This window comes from Apis cerana, linkage group LG13 (assembly GCF_029169275.1).
Source record: "Apis cerana isolate GH-2021 linkage group LG13, AcerK_1.0, whole genome shotgun sequence".
Classification (NCBI taxonomy): domain Eukaryota; kingdom Metazoa; phylum Arthropoda; class Insecta; order Hymenoptera; family Apidae; genus Apis; species Apis cerana.
The window spans coordinates 3,851,525-3,868,814 of NC_083864.1; the positions used below are offsets into that span (position 1 = coordinate 3,851,525).

The 17,290-nt window shown below is 32.0% G+C and overlaps 2 protein-coding genes across 7 annotated transcripts; one reads left to right on the forward strand and one right to left on the reverse strand.

Annotated features, from left to right (window-relative positions):
* The first annotated feature begins 1,527 nt into the window (after positions 1–1,527).
* On the forward strand, positions 1,528–14,866 carry LOC107998807 (transcription factor CP2-like protein 1). 5 transcript variants are annotated; one of them, XM_062083617.1, is made up of 13 exons: positions 1,576–1,624; positions 1,725–2,307; positions 2,377–2,554; positions 2,686–2,830; positions 5,305–5,382; positions 6,481–6,690; positions 6,780–6,924; positions 7,190–7,426; positions 7,654–7,902; positions 7,973–8,049; positions 12,412–12,604; positions 12,698–13,148; positions 13,240–14,866. In XM_062083617.1, exons 3-13 carry the CDS (start codon positions 2,386–2,388, stop codon positions 13,290–13,292), a joined length of 2,007 nt encoding a protein of 668 aa, XP_061939601.1. In that variant the 5' UTR covers positions 1,576–1,624; positions 1,725–2,307; positions 2,377–2,385; the 3' UTR covers positions 13,293–14,866. The 5 variants fall into 5 exon arrangements, with proteins under 5 accessions (XP_016913771.1, XP_061939602.1, XP_061939601.1 ...); XM_017058282.3 differs by having other exon boundaries at positions 1,528–2,307; XM_062083618.1 differs by having other exon boundaries at positions 1,528–2,554; positions 7,214–7,426.
* A 39-nt stretch (positions 14,867–14,905) lies between these two features.
* On the reverse strand, positions 14,906–17,284 carry LOC107998810 (uncharacterized). Of its 2 annotated transcripts, XM_017058289.3 has the most exons (4): positions 17,016–17,284; positions 16,641–16,941; positions 16,061–16,377; positions 14,906–15,160 (listed from the first exon to the last, which is right to left on the reverse strand). In XM_017058289.3, exons 3-4 carry the CDS (start codon positions 16,374–16,376, stop codon positions 15,066–15,068), a joined length of 411 nt encoding a protein of 136 aa, XP_016913778.1. In that variant the 5' UTR covers position 16,377; positions 16,641–16,941; positions 17,016–17,284; the 3' UTR covers positions 14,906–15,065. The 2 variants fall into 2 exon arrangements, with proteins under 2 accessions (XP_016913778.1, XP_016913779.1); XM_017058290.3 differs by lacking the exons at positions 16,061–16,377; positions 16,641–16,941; positions 17,016–17,284 and adding an exon at positions 15,342–16,049.
* Between the last annotated feature and the right edge of the window lie 6 nt (positions 17,285–17,290).

Below are 17,290 nucleotides of genomic sequence, written 5' to 3' on the forward strand. Positions count from 1 at the left end.
CAAGTGACAAAGTTTCGGTCGAACTTCCATTCCATCGGACATTTTATTCGGATAATTTTATTCGGATAATCGAGAATAATAATCGACAGGAAGAAGAGAGAAAGAGTGAGCGAGAGAGAGAGAGGGAGAGAGAGAGAGAGAAAGTAATAAATAGCCGTTCTTTCGCGAAACTCGTAGATTTTCAAGAAAAAAAATAGTAACAAAATGCGTTGCAGCCAAGGTGTGGCGATGGTATTCGAGGACGCGTTCGTCGTCTTTTCGCGGTTTCTTTCCCTTAAGTCACGGGGTTGCGCACTCCTAGAAACGCATCGGCAACGCGAAACAACTGGCATCAAGAAATTGTACAATAGCTTCTTCGTAATGTTCTAAGGATAACTCTTCCTTAAGGAAGTCCGGCCCTTTACTAACGGTGGTCGAGTGATGCACCGTGCACTTCCGAGATCATTGTCGATCCCGAAGAAAAATACGCGGAGAACGCACAAAAAAAGGAGGACGTTTTGGTTAATAAACGAAAGAAAAGGAACGAGCTGAGCGAAGGAAACAAGAAGCGGCGAAAAAAGAATAGAAAAAGGGAAAAGGACTGGGAAAATTATCCAACTGCAGAATGTACGTTAATGCTTAGAAAGGAGAAGTCCCTAAGTCCCTAAGTTGATGCTAAAAATTTCATCGTGGATGTTCTAACTAGAACTTATAGAACTGGACTTATAGCCTTCTCTTCCAAATAGCACCACCAAAGCGTTCTCCGAAGAATCTTTGAGCACTCTCGAACTCGGTAAGGGCGAATAATAATCGTGATTAGGATCAAAACAATTGGTATTCGGAAAGGTAGTAGTGTAGCCTGAAAAGTAAAACCCCAACACGAGTGCTTCGAGATTTAAAGTCGAGATTTGAATGGAGCTCCAATTCATCATGGACGGCGGTGCAGATGCTTTGAATGGAACGATATGGTTTCCCAATACACCGTCACCTCCGTACGAACAGCTGTCCCCAGTTCGTCAGAACAGATGTGACCCCATCGCCACCCAGCACGTAAGTTTTGCAATGTTCTTTCCTCGAGATAGCGATATCATCTCGTTGGTAACGCGTTGAACGCGACGCTTCACGTTGCTCGCCAATTTTCATTCAATTTCGCGAGGGAAAGAATCCAGCATGTTTCCAGGATCGATTCATTTCGTTACCGTCTTGGCCCTTCAAACAAAACACGTGAAGCTCCTCGCGTTTCATCCCGTGAACTGACGATGATCAAACGTTTTAGGCGTCAATGGGATATCACAGTGCACAAAATTCTTTATGGCAGGATAAATACAACTCACCGAAGGATTCCCCGGAGGACGGTGTCCAAATACGTTCGAGCAGCGAATCGCCCCAACATCTCAGCCCGTCTTCCGACAATTCCCCCAATTGCCAGCAGAGCACCCTGAAACGTCGAGCCGGAGAGCCGTTGTCGCAAATTACAGAACTCGAGAAGAAGCATGCTAAGAGAGATGGTTAGTATGATTAAAGATATTTGAAAATTATAAACTCTATTGCAATTATGAATTTTATTGATTAACATTTAGAAATGTATTAGAGTTCATTGGATGATCAACTAAAACTGATTGTTGAGAAAATTGTTGAGAAAAAGGTAAGACGGATTAATTTATCCGTGTTCTCATCCCTTGAAAATGTACAATATTTATGTTTCCTTATAAATTTCCCATTTTTCTTTTGCTTTTGTCTTTTAGCGAATATTTGATTCTGACATTACTACATCACTGTTGTTGCTATCATGCAACTCTCAATATAGACATATCGTTCAAAAGGTCGTGACGAGGACCTTGGATACACAGTCGTAGGCACTCACAATTCTAAGTTTCGTTTAATTTCTACAACAGCCATTGGATTTTTAAAATTATACCAAATACGATTTTAATTTCTATATACTTGAAAGGAACACTGATTATCTGATTCACAAAAATTCCATCTACCGTGCACAATATCGTTCGATATGAACGTTCCACAAAATAAGATCCCGTTATCAAAAACTTTGGAGATACCATCATTAGGTTGTATACATCCTAATTTGATTCGAAATGTCTTAATCTTGCTTCAAAATGTCGAAATTCGTACAGCAGATGCTTGTTCGAAGAACGTTTCACGACTGATTCGCTAAAAGTACCGTGATGCGTTTATTCGACGCCTTTTTGACCACGTGGTTAGAGAAACTGATAACTCCAGAGTACACAGTGTATCGCAGATTAAGTCCATCCGAGGAAAGAGAGAGAAGAAGTTAATACTAGTTCTCCATCCGAGAGAAACTACGCGAAGGTATACGCGCATCGTTTTTATTTCGGTGGTATTCTCACAAGTGTGCTAGCTTCCTTTATCCCCTCGCAGAGATATAGAATGAAGTGGTGTGAAGTAGACAGCGCCAGGTTACCATTATTACACACTAGACGATATCCTGCTATAACTTCCAAGAATCGAAGACGAAACGCAGTTATGGCCCTTCAGGATAAATCCAGGATTGGCGCTATGCACCATCAGTTTTACATCAATTATGCTAATGTACAAGGTTGTAAAATTAAAGTTATCACGGTGATCTTTGATCTTTGATCTCTCAATAGCAAAGAATAAGATTGTTTTTTATTTTTTTTTAACAATGAAATAATCGTTGGAATGATTTCAATTCTTTCATATTTTCAGGATCTGTCGGAAGCAATGGTTCTGGACAAGGATGGTCAACCCAAGTGGAGGAGCTGGCCGAACATCTTGCCGCCGACTTCGATGGATCGCTCTCAGCACTTGCAGCATCCGATCTTGCAACAGCAGTCGCCTCCTATAATATGAGGTAAATATAAATATTTTCTCCGTCAGAGAAGATACATTTCTTGGAAAAGTTATGATGAAAAATTCATATCTTGGAGGCAAACAAGGGAAAGAAAGGGAATGCAAGATTCGGAAATTCTTATAATTATTGAAGAAAGTAGTCAAGAAAATTATTTTTTTCTAGTTAAGAAAAAAAAGCAAGAAATAGTTGAATTTTTATTAAAGCTCAACCGATGGTCGATCACGAAGGATTTATTCGATCATAAGACTAGCCGATAAAGTAGGTTTCTAAAGATCCGTGTGCAGAAGTGGATCGAATCTCGATTAAAACGTAGACAGTAGTGGGAAAGGAGTATGTCGAGTCAGAAATCCGGTTAAAACCAGACACAGTTGTCGGTGTTTTGTGGCTTGAACAGAATACGCTGGGAAATCACGCCGGTTACAGACGTTTAGACGCTCTGCGCGTACAGGCATGTGCGTTTCCATCCTGGACTCAATTGTACCATTTTTACCAATTTTTATATACGTTTTTAGAACTCGTCAGAGCATTACATTAAGCGAAATTGTTCTTGGTTTTGCTATCTTATTTGATTTGCATTTATATAAATCATTTATATTTTTGTTTTTCATAAAATATTTACAAACATGTTTCGAAACAAATTGTCATTTAAAAAAGATTTTCTTCATATGTGTTTAACTACACTAACACTTATCGATTTATCTATTTTTTTAATTTAATCTTGTTAATGTTTTCGATAATAAATTAACAGTTGATATGTTTATTTAAATTCTTAATAAGAGATTTCTAAAAGAGGATAAATCGAAGTAAGATACTCTGTGCGTATTCGAATTTCCGGTTCTCATCGTTGAAATAAAATAACAGGAAATAATCATTTGAAACTTTTCAATGTTAGATAACACACATTGCTCACATTTGTTAGCGCTAGTGGAGAAGCAGCACAACCACCGCCAAGAATCAGCTGATAGGATTACACGTGATACTCATATCATCATCGCTATAAGACATAGTGATAATTTTTTAAAATTCATGACTGAAAAACTGTTATCTTTTAATGTGAATCTAAATAAAATCAATCCCAAGAACTTTTTACGAGTGCGGAATTGATTATTTTTGGCTTATTTAAATTTGTAAGTGAATAATTTCATTTTTTACCGCGTATATAAATCATGTGATATTAAATAATATGTGATACAAAAATGGTGGACGTAATTTATATAAAATCTGTGTTAAAAAATCATTTTCATTAAAACATAATAAAAGAAATGTATGAAAATCGATAAGTGTAAGCTAAACAAATTGATTATAACATTTGTGAAATTGCTAAATGTTTACAAAGAGAAAAATTCAAATTTGAATTTCGAGTATCGGAATCATGCATCAATATTTAAAAAGTAGGTGAGTGAATAAAATAACATAAAAAGTTTTCTTCATGCTAAATTTTTTTTTTATTTATTAATTTTTTAATATGACAAAAAAAATATTCTTGTTTGCAGTATGATTTATGATTAAATAAAGTTAAAATATAGAGTCAAATTTTTATTTTCAATTTCACATAGTAACATCCTAAATTTATGACTAATTTGTACTGTATTATTTTTAATAATATCGTGATATTTTATTAGTAGATTTATTAATATTAATTTCATTGCATTCAAACTGGTACGTTCCGGTTTTCATTGACCTTAGTGACTTAATTCTTATCATAGCGGTTCTCAAACTATTCTTTCATTCTTTATTCCATCTTGACACTGCATATCATAAAATCAATTGATTTATCGTTATTATGACTATTTTAACATCATCATATTATATCATCATTACATGATTGCTCGACAAAATTAAATTATTCTTATTCTTAATTTCAGTTCTAAGCTAGCATAGAATGATTAGAAGATCATAAAGAAAGAAAAAACTGATTTGAGTAAAAATGAGAGTATCTGAGATTTTTTCAGCTTCCATAAAATGTAGTTTATGTAATAATTTCTTTCCAGTTTGCGTTGGATTTTGTCTTATAGTAAACTTTTTATCTTTAAATAAATTGTCTGAGACATATAAATATGTATATAAATATCAGTCTTTTTTATGATTTTATAATAGATCCATGAAATTTTTTAAAAATTAAATTATATTGCATAATTTATAATTATAATTTTTTGTTTTTACTGATATTTCATATCTTATTCACTTCTGCCATTCTAATCAATAAAAACAAATAAAAGTTGATAGCGAAAACCGGATTCTATCAGTTATTATCGGATAAACATTCGATTCAAATCGATTTTAATATCATTTTATTGATCGTAATAAATGAGAGTGCAATTACATAAAAGATTATTAAATAATCACATCAGGAAAATCTTGTTTCCATAAAAAAAATCTAATTACTTTCCCATTTGTTTGCCTCGAAAATTACACTTTATATCTTGAAAACAAACAGAAATGCATATGTATAATTATTCGAAATTTGTTTACAGCGAAGCCTTGCTTGCATTACCATCATTGACGGTATTTAAGCAAGAAGCGCCATCACCAGAAAATCAGCAAAATTCTAAGTAAGTTCTTTATCACGGTATATAAAAAATAAGCAAAAATTGCCAAATGTTTTTATTTATTTTTTATATATATTGAAGACATCATCTTATGCGAGCATGTTCGTTTCATTAAATGCATCTGTACGACAAGTCATCTATCGTGACAAGTATTTCTTGCTTTTTCTATTTTTACTTACATCTGTCACAAGTCGAAATGTGAAACGTCAATTGCAATTAATATCAGTCATGAACAATCGTGGAAACGATGGAAGAAAAATGTTAAAAGAAGAAAAAACCGGCAGCGGAATTTGCCACGAGACTCCCCCGCAAAGACACAAAATTATCATCCTATTTTTTCACACAACTATCAGACAAATGGCATGCAGGTCAGACCTTTACTCTTACGAGGTTTCTCGCAAGTTATCTCGCGGTATCTTTCAGTGTTAAATGTCAGTTGCTTGTGACTGATCGGTCGTGCGAAAAACGTGATTCTTCCGAACGTGATCATTTGCACTATTGCGAATATGTTTTAACTTGAAAATTATACACAAACTGTATAAATTCCAAGAATTATTTGAGCGAGTTAACTTTTTAAAAAAGAAAAGAAACCGTGATGTTTGGATGGATGTAGTTACTTATCTGCTGGTGGACAATTCACAAAGAAAAAAAAGAAGAATTAAGAGTATATTATTTCAGCTGCGGGAATAATGAATTGTCTGTGTAGAAATTGCTCCTAATTAGGAACATTGCGTTTCACGAAACCCACACAACATATAATAACGTCAACTATTCCGACGAATCAGTGAAAACTATTCGTGACAACCGCGAATTAAGTGTAATTTTATTTTGTGCGATGCAATTGGTATCCTCCTGAAACTAGTTTCAACGGCAATGAAAACTCCCTCGGATTTAATCTTTTCGCCCTCGATATTTTTTAATTTATAGTGAGTGCAGTTTATATGAAATTAATCACGAATGCGTTTAAACGTGTTCGAAGAAGCACAATATTATTAGCACGTAATAAATGTAAACATTCTTATCCCTTCGTGTAAATGTATCAAACTTTATAGGAATGCATATAATTAATTAATGTTATTTCTCATTCAATGTTTGCTTCAGTTTAAACCACGTATCACAGAGAACAATTAATTCGGCACCAGCGAACAATGTGAACAACTCTGTTGAAGCTGATAGTAATAATAATGGGCAGACAGCAGCTAGTCTCCATCAGTTGCTTTATCCCTCAAACGAAGAATATCCTCCAACATCATCCTCAGGAAATCATGTGTCTTCCTCTCAACAGGGAAGTGAGCTCAATGAGGATTGCCGGTATGATATTATTTGATAATGTTACATTGAATTATAAATATTTAAATCATGTATTTATATCAAATACAAAAAAATAATATTCTTTTTAGTTTCCAATATGTGCTTGCTGCTGCTACTAGTATTGCAACAAAAGTTAACGAAGAGACGCTCACTTACTTGAACCAGGGACAATCGTACGAGATTAAATTGAAGAAATTAGGTGATTTATCTGCTTATCGTGGGAAAATTTTGAAGGTACTTGATCAACTATTATCCGTTTCCCAGAATAGAACAAGAGATTGTCTATGTTTGGGTAGCAACATCTTAAAAAACGTATTAATTCTTTAAAATGGAATCAGAAGAGCTCATGCTGATTATACATTGCATTTGTAATAATAACATTGACAGATTCTTAATTATATTTCATTATTTCATAAAGTAACAAATTCGGTATGAGCTCATAAATCCTCGACGTTCGAAAGATGTGAGTCTCCCAAACGGTGCTACAACGTCTCTGAAGGGCCATCCAACGTTTTTGTTTCAGTCGACAATACGCATTTGCTTCCACGAGAGGAGACTTCAATATACTGAAAGGGAACAAATGCTTGCATGGCAACGCGCAAGACCTGGTGAAAGATTACTCGAGGTCGATGTTCCTCTTAGTTATGGGATGGTGGATGTTTGTCAACCATCTCCATCAAATAATAGCGTAGAATTTATGTGGGATCCTACCAAGGAAGTTGGGGTATATATAAAGGTAGATTGCGCATTAGAAATAAAAAGTAAGAAATAAATACTTAAATTTCCTTTCAAAGCTATATTTTTTTCTGAAATATTATTCTTTAACTTGACCAAATGTTAAAGAAGAATAAAAAAAACTGATTCGATTGGATTTTATTGTTTTCCCTCAATATCATATATCAGAATGAATAGGTTCGATTAATAAAGTTGAAACTAAGATGATATTTGATACTTTTGCCTTAGGTGAACTGTATTAGCACTGAATTTACGCCCAAGAAACATGGTGGGGAAAAAGGTGTACCGTTTCGAATACAAGTGGAAACGCGACTACCGGGAGGCCCTCGTTTGCACGCTGCTTCTTGCCAGGTAAAAGTTTTCAAATTGAAAGGAGCTGATCGCAAACATAAGCAAGATCGTGACAAAATACTGCGACGACCACCACATGAGCAAGACAAGTATCAGCCAAGTTACGATTGCACGGTTCTCTCCGACGTAAGTAATCGACATTCGACATTTTTTTTCATAACAAACTAACCAGATTGAATTGTATGTTTGATTACAGATTCCCCTAGACTCGTTATCATCATCCAATTTGATCACGCAAAGTGGTGGAAGTCCCTATGCTTCAACGGAGGCAGTGTAAGTATAAATGTGAATATTATTTTCATTTTTACTTATTTTATGATATATTTACATGACTATAATTCTAAATATAAATATTGTCATTAAATATAAATATATAATACTGAATTCAAATCACAATATACGATATCTTTAATTGTGTTTGATTTACAGTATCTTATCATTGCATATCTATTATATTGATATCAAAATATTTTTTATTTTAATTCTTCCCCTATATATATATAATAAAATCAATTAAAAATTATATTTCAAACAAGAAATAATCAATATAATAAATCATATCATTGATTTTTTCATTTTAATTTACGACATTAATTCTTTAAGTTCTTATATTTATTATTTTATGACTCTATAAAATATTGTTAAAATGATCGATGTGTCAAGTGATGTAATAACTTTTGTGTTGTCATGTAAATTATCTGGCCCATTCCGGATATTACAAGTTTCCGTTTGGTTAAATAACAATCTATATATATATGTATATATATATATCGATTGACCTCCATGCAAATATATATTTCATAAAACATAAAATTCATTTATTTAAAAAATCTACTACCTTTCGATAATTCTGTGTAAACGCGAATTTTAACATAGTAACATTAATACGTTAATAACATAATTCATGGTAAACATGAAACAAAAATCGTGTCTCATATTTATAATTAAAATATGCAAAAAGAAGATTTGTAATATTCTTTGATATTCAGATCAAACAATAAGATCAAACAAAAATAAAAAAATTCATAAAGAATATATGCTTTAGTGAAAACAATAGTAAATAAAATATCAAGAGAGGAAATCTCTCGAGAGGAAGAATATGCATGGTGCATGATGTTCTCTTCTTTGCAATGCATGGCTGTGTTGCCATTTCGCTTTGAACAACCGCAAAATTAATGGTGGGGGATCATGGATGAATCGCGGAGATGTAAGAATGGTAGAAGTAGTTCGTAAAGTGGTGGCAGAAAGCAATGGCAATAGACGATACGAGGCTTGGGATAAAGTGGTGGAAGAGGAGGTGCCGGTACGGGAGTTGTGAAACTGGCTCGAACTGGCACAAGCCGGCAACTGGTAGAACCGACAACGATGCTCCGAGTAAAAGAGAGAGACAACCTCGACGACAAATAAATTCAGAACGTTGCACGATACACGCACCACTGCGCAGCCGTTTCGGTTCTACGTTTACCCATCAATTTTTTTTGATTGAAATCAACGATTCGGGAATTTTAAATTCTCAATTTGTTCATCGATTTCCTCTATTTTTTATATTTGTTGTAATTAGTTCGGAACAGAACACGTTGTTGGTGAATCAGAAATAATCAACGAAAACGGTAATTAGTGAGAACCGCAGACATGATCTACCGCTGAGAGTGCATGTTTATAAATAAAACGTGATAATCAGTGATCAGTGACTATCTTTTTGTGTAATTCTTTATATTCGTCCGTGTTTTCGTTGACTCGTTCTACTGTGAGGCGATCGCTGGTCGCGATATTTTCGCGAGTAATCGATACGCACTCGTTATCGCTTATTTTCGCGACCTCGAGCCATTACTGTCATTAGTTAGAGAAGTGGACGTGATAAAGGTAACCGAGGGGACTCGGCAACGGAATACATTCATCGTTCGAAAGGAATTAAATCTTGTGATAAATTAGTCAGTGTTGATAATTCTTGAGAATCAAATATACGATGTACGAGACAAATACGATTTTTATCTTGTGAAATAATCCACGAAGTGTTGAAATTTTCGATTTCTCTTTGTTCCGGCACACATCGACAAATAAAGCATTAGGATACGAGATACAGATTACTGTATCGACCGTGAATTTAAAAATAAATCGTACATGAATCCCGGAACAGCGCCATTTTTTCTCTAACACCAAGAATCGATCGTGAAACGAGATATCGATTTTATATACGAACGCATTCAAAACGAAGAAAATATCGAAGGATAAGATAAAAAAGAAAACAGCACAAATTTAAACCAAACGTGTAATGTTCGAGAAATCACAAACAAGGATAATTTGTTTCTAGAAAGGAAATCGTGCCTCGCATGCGTCGCATATTGTGATTTGACTTATTTTCTGTATAATTCGTAATAAGAACGAGTAAAGAACTCTCGAGATTGAGGAAAGTTTATCGATCGAACATCGAATCGAGAGTGAAGCCGCTACACGCCGTTGGAATGCCCTCGTCCGGTGTAGAATTTCGATTTCCAGCTAATCATTCAGAATCATCATGCGTGTCGAGTATTCTTGATCTCGAATTGTTACGCGTTGACGATCAAAGCGTGCTTGTGCGTGAGATCCTGGCCAGTCATGTGCTCCTGTCACGCCAGGATCACTTCCTTAGATGACGAGCAGCCTGGCCGCCGAAAAGCTGATGCCAAGGCGGTTCTATTCGGCCTTGAACTGAAATACGTTTCTATGTGAAACTTCCTTTTCGACCCGCGTAAACAAAACGCGCAATTTTGTGTCTTCGATAAAAATTGTTCGTCAATAATTCGATAAAATATCGAATTAAATGTTGGGTATTTCACAATCGCTAAGTGACCGTTCAAAAAGATCAATGAACGAAAAACTTCGCTGATTTTGTTCGGCTGTGTAATCCTATTGAGGAACGAAATTGATTTACGAGAACAAAAATTTTTATTATCGTTTGACTTGATTAACGATCCGAATCCTTTCGTTGCAGGAAAAGAAATCGCCTGTTCCCGGATACTTTTTTAATTTCTAATTGGTTATAAAACCATGGAAACACGAAAAACGAGAACCACTTGATGATGCACTTGAATGATTTGTCGGTTGGCTGATAAACGAAACAAGTTTTCAAAAAGTTGTTTGTCACGTAACAAGAAGTGGATTTCAAATACAAATGGCTGCTATTATAGTTAATGATAATTTTTGATATTGTTTGTTAATTAAGCCACGAAACAAAAATGAAGATAAAAATCGCAAAAAGTTAGTCTCGGGAAATTAAAAAGAATTTAAAAAAGAATTTATGAAAAAAAATACAGTCATTTTTTCATTATCAAAAGGATAAATTTTTTTTTTTTTTTTGCAAATTTAACGCGATTATGAACGAAGAAACTAGAGATATCCGGTTCAGAGCAGACTCGCGTACCAATAGTAATCTGATTCGTAACGATTGTATCCAACGTCAGTCTTCTTGAATCGAGACTTTCAAACGATTAATTGGATCTGAGTTGCGAATGAAATTTACAATTGCTTATACTTTGAATATATTAATGATAATCGAGAAATTAATATAATTACATATACTGTTTTTGAGAAAATAAAATCGAATGAAAGTAAAATGTACTCTCTATTCTTCTTCATTGGATGAACATTCTTCGAAGTTGAACTGGCGAAAAAGGATCAATCAACATTAAAATTTACACGAATGGGCGAAGAAAAAATAAAGAATTATTCCAGAATTCCTGTGTTCAAATTGCACATATTCATGAAAGAGCGAATGAAAAGTCGAAAGAAACTATTCCAAGAAATCACGAATCTTTTTGTAAAAATCCATACTTGAAATTTTGTTTTGAAAACAAATAATAGAATCTAGAACACGATTTATCGAGATGACAAAGAATTGTTCCAGTTGGAAGTTGAAAAGTTGCTGGGCCATCAAATCAACGGCCAAATTTCGTGGAAATGCCTCGACTTATCTTCTGGAACACCAAGTAACGATCAGCGGAGGCCCCTTACAAATGGAAGTTGTGGCTAAGTTTATTCATTCTATTTCGGAATCCAGAGCGAGAAGAGGTAATCTCATGCGCGGAGGATTAATCAGTCTCACGATAAGAAAAGGCAGGAATAACAAAAGGATCGATGGGAAAGGGATTTCCAAGCTGATTTTTCGCTTGAAAAGACGCGCCATGTAAGATAATAAAAAGAATGTAGAGTACAAAAAAAAAATAAGCAAAGAAATTAGTTCGCGTGCTTTTCTAGATCTTATTCTTACATGCTTATGTAACTTTGCAATAAATTAGATAATTTTAAGGTCAACAATTACATTATTTATGCTTTCGCGTATTTGAAAAAAGGAACTCTTATTATGAATAATGGTTCTAGTTCCTTGAACATTGACAGAACCTAATGACTTAATATTCGTAGAATAGCGATAGGTTGCAGTGTCAATTATTACCGTGTTTGCTTTCATTGTGCTTAATGTCGTTAATTCATGTTCTACATGGACCGCAATCTTTCATACTTTAATGAATTACGTTGATGAATATAAAAGTACTGGGGTATTTAATGGCGCATACACATCTTGAATATATACTAATTAAAATAGAGATAAAAAATAGAGACAAGTATTCAATTATATTAAAAAGAATTCTATTTTTACAGATCTCCTCAAAGTCGTTCTACTATAAGTGGCAATACTTCACCAGTAGTAGCACCCTTGGCACTTTCAGTTTCCAATCCAGGTATCGTACCACTAGTTCCTGCTTCTGATGCTGTGAAGGAAAACGTGGGAACAGCACCTGCTCTACCATCGCCTGCGGCAATTTTACCAGATCAATCTTGTATCGAAACTGAAGTTAGTTTTTACAAAAAATTACAATTTAAATTATAAAATTAAATTATAATTTAAGCATTAAAATTAAAATTGATAAAAATATAATTTGTACAGAGATCGTCATGTTTGGTTCAATTGTCACCTGACGCAAGTGCGGCACAGACAACGACGTGGCTTCGTGCTAGCCGCTTCAACGCATTTGAATCCACATTCGCAAGCTTCTCTGCTTCGGATATTTTACGACTCTCTAGGGATGATTTAATTCAAATCTGTGGTCTGGCTGATGGGATCCGATTGTTCAATGCGCTGCATTCAAAGGCGCCAACTCCAAAACTTACCCTCTATTTCTCGCTGGAAGACAACAGTTCACTTTGGAGAGTCGCCTACTTGGACAGTCTGACCAGTAGTGCCTTGATAAATAAGTTACTGAATACCTTAAGTTTATCTCATGATCGACTCCATTCTGTTCTCTTTCTTGGTCCTCAGGGTATCCATGTATTAGTTACCGATGAATTGGTAGCCAACATGAAAGATGAAAGCATGTATTTCGTTGAAACTATCAAAGGTAATGTAAAAAATGAAAAATTGCATTAAAATTTATATTACTTCATTTTGTTAATCAATGATTTTAATAAATAATTTTTATTCTGTTATAGATAATGCGAGCGAACGCTACAAATTGCTTCTAAAACCTTCGTCGCGTTCCTAAAAGGTACAACTACTGATAAATTAATTGCAAAATTATGTAGTAGATCTTCCACATATCCCAAATTTGCCAAACGAATCTGTGATTCGATAAAGAATTTGTTACGTACTAAGATAAAAACAATTTATTACGTAATTTGTCGATTTTTTTTTCGTTTTAAATTACGACATTATTATGATATTATTAGAAAATATTTCTGAATTATTTATTCATAATAGTTCGTAAACTATTTAGTTTTTAATTAATTTGAGATAATTATTTTATACAATCAGGTAAAAGGAATATTGAAGAAATATCAAAAAATAGGCCTTATTAATAAAGAGACAAGGAAATCTACCCATATTTTATATGCAATACTCATTAAAAGATTCCAGTATAATTATTTTCAGGAAAATTGATATTTCTAAATGAACATGTTATTTTCAGCATTAAAAATATATATATATATATATATATATATATATATGTATATATATATGTGTCAAATAATATCATATATTATTTTATATGAAAATTTCAATTATAATTATAAAGATAATATATGAATAATTCAGTTAATTTTTTATTAGACTTTAAGTAAATTGTTTATTTTAGAGAATATATACGATGATTACCGCAATTACTCAATCCTTGTGCCACAAAAATTATAAATCTAATAAACGAATATTATTATTATGATTATTCATTGGTATAAATCAAATGTTTTGTTTTAAGTTTACAAAACATTAATGAATTATACCGCTGATGAATATAATCCTTATTTTACGTAATAAATGTAATAATAATAAATTTTTTTATCATCACGAATTTATTACAACATTAAATAACTTCTTAAGTCTTAAAAGAGTGTAAAATCACTCCTAAAAGATGCCACTTTGCCAAAGCAAAGAATAGAAAGTATCAATTAAAGTTTCTATTCTTCAAAGTACGTCCTTAAAGAAAATATAAGTGCCTTATTTTTTTTCTTTTTTTTTTCTTTTTTTTTTTTTGTTCATAACAAAGTGTTAAAATTTATTTAATATGGATTTGACCAGAGTAATGATAATTACTTTATTCTAGAGAATTCTATTTCAGTACAAACTAGAGGAAGATAAATTTTTCTTAAATATTGTAAATCATGGATAACATGCCAAGTATTATAATTTACTAGCAAATATTAAATCATAAAATAAATCATAAAAATTTTGCAAAGAATGAATTCCATTAATTAAGAATGAATTATGAATAAGTATATACAAATTATTGAAATTACATCGATGTTTACAATACAATATTATCGCTAACACTGGTTAATATCTTTTTCTATAATTTATATCTAATCACATATACTCCTATATGTGAATTGAACTAGTAGCACATCTCAATCTTCAATGTGACATAAAACGCATATTGTTTTTATCAATCGTGTAACAATCGTTAGGATTGTACATGTGTTAAGAAAAAATATCTTTGTATATCTTAATTTAAATATTATATAAAACACAGAAGAATGTGTTGATTTGATTGCATGTTATATAGTATTTTGACGTATATTATGTATGTCATAAAACGGCACAATAAATATCCTTTTGCCAAAATATATTGTCCCCTCCCCCCTTCCAATAAATGATCTCCACTTTTATAATTTATAAATATACTATTTTATTTAAAAAAATAGAGTATTTTGTAAATTATAAATTATTTTTTACATAAAATATAACAAGATTAATTGCATAACAACATAATATCGCTATGATTTATAACACATTGGATATTCTTATTTTTATATCAGTTGCATTACTTTTTCTTCTTCATTTGTTTAGTCTTCTTCTTCTCTTCTCGTTTTGTTTGTCTGTCCGATAAGCATTTGAACAATTTGTAAACGAAGAAAACTATAATCATAAAAATATAAAGGAGAAATATAAAGTATCAAATTATAAAATAGAAGAAAATGATTCTTATTCAAAATAATAATCTGATATATGATATGATATCTGATATGATTCATTTTAAATGTTAAAACTAATAAAAAAACATAATAAAATATATAATAATGCTATAAAAATAACATACCAAGAATGAAAACTACAAATAATACGGCAAAAATGAAAATTAAATATGAATGAAATAAATATGTGTACAAGCTGGAATAATTATTCATTTTATCTTCTAAAACTTGTTTAAACTTTCCGACTACTTCATGCACAAATTGCTGTTTTTCTTCATCATTTAATTCTTGATATCGCTGAAATATATTGAATAACTTTTCTTTAGTATTATCTGGTATTAAATTTAATAATTTTTCTTGCGCACTGGAAGACAAAACGCCTTTATCTCGCAACGAATCCAAAATATTTTGTGCCATATTTTGATCACTGTTCGTACAAAGCACTAAGAAATAATCACAACTTTCTTTTAACGAGAATTTAATCGACAAGTAAAATCGATAATCTCCTTAGCACAAAAAGACTGAATTGATTAAATAAAATTCATCGCAGGCAATATTGAAGTGGTCGATTAGATAACGTGTGACACGTTAAATTGTTCATACATGATGTAGAAATAACGAATTAATACAATCATTTTTATTATGCAATTTAGTTGAGAAAACAAAAATGTTTACTGAATCAGCCTTTTGAAATTATTCAGAAAAAACAAAATAGCATATATAATCATAATATCAATGTATATCGTGATCAATACTTTAAAAAGAAATTCATATCTTTTCTAATTAATAAAATTAAATTGCTAAAGTAATTTTAATTTTAAAAAACTTAGATCAAAATATTTACCAAAGATGAGAACAACAATGCTCAATAAGGATAAAAGAACTATAGTTTGCATAGTCAAATCATTGTCAGGCATCGTCTCAGGAACATGATCTCCTTGAAGATTTTTTAATAGATTCTCTCTAAGAGTTGATTTTTCTTCATCTGATAAGCCACTCATCGAATCAAGCATTTCGAGAAGTTCTTTCGCCGTTGGAAGCTTTCCATCGAAGTCAGGAATTGCATCTGGAGGGTTTGTTGCATCGAAAGCCATATTTGCTTTATTATCCGCATTTGTTAATGCAATAGCTAAAAAGCCACTTGCAAATATCATCCACATCCTAATTAGAAATATTATTCGATTATATTAATAAATTTTTAAATACGATCATTTTAAAAAATGCACGTTGCTTTTAAAGATTAGATAACAATATTTTTGCACAGCAACAGTGATTGATTTAATGAATTTCATTTCATTCAAAAAGTTTAAAGTTTTATTTGGAAATAAAGAATATTCATTTTATTTTGAAATCTATTAACATGCTCTTTATAATAAAAAAAGAAATTATTAAACAAATTACTCGGAATACTTAACAGTTCATACCTGGAAAAATTTTTCACTTGATCGAAAAATTATAATAATATATGAACACAAAGAATTAAATTATAATTATAATAATATAATTATAATTATTATAATAATTTTTAAGATATAAGAATTAAAAAAATGTTAAGAAAACTACTGATGTTCTCTGGAACAGATGATCGTTTTACTGAAAAGATCACTCGTGTTTGGCGGGAAGATAAGCGATGATCGAATATACGACCGATGATTGGTCAAGTCAAGATTCTTATCAAGTAACCATGTATACATCAAGCCAACGTGGCTACTTCCAACGTGTTAACTAAAAAGCCACGAAATATTAATTAACTTTGAATAAATGACCTTGTTATGTAGATTAAAACATGATAAGCAGACTTATTGCGTTTTTTGTAATCCAAAAGTACAGTCATGTGTTGCATTATTGTTGAGAATTCACTATTACGTATATATTAATTATTTGACAAATGTCATTATGTAAATATAGATATATATTTGAACAAATTTATTTGAAAAAATTCCATTTGATTATATTTTGCCGATTATATTCTTTTAAAGTTGAATATCTATCTATTGAAACAATATCATATTAACGCCATCTAAAAAATATCTGACACTATTTTTAAGGTTAAGAAAATTTATAGTATGATAAT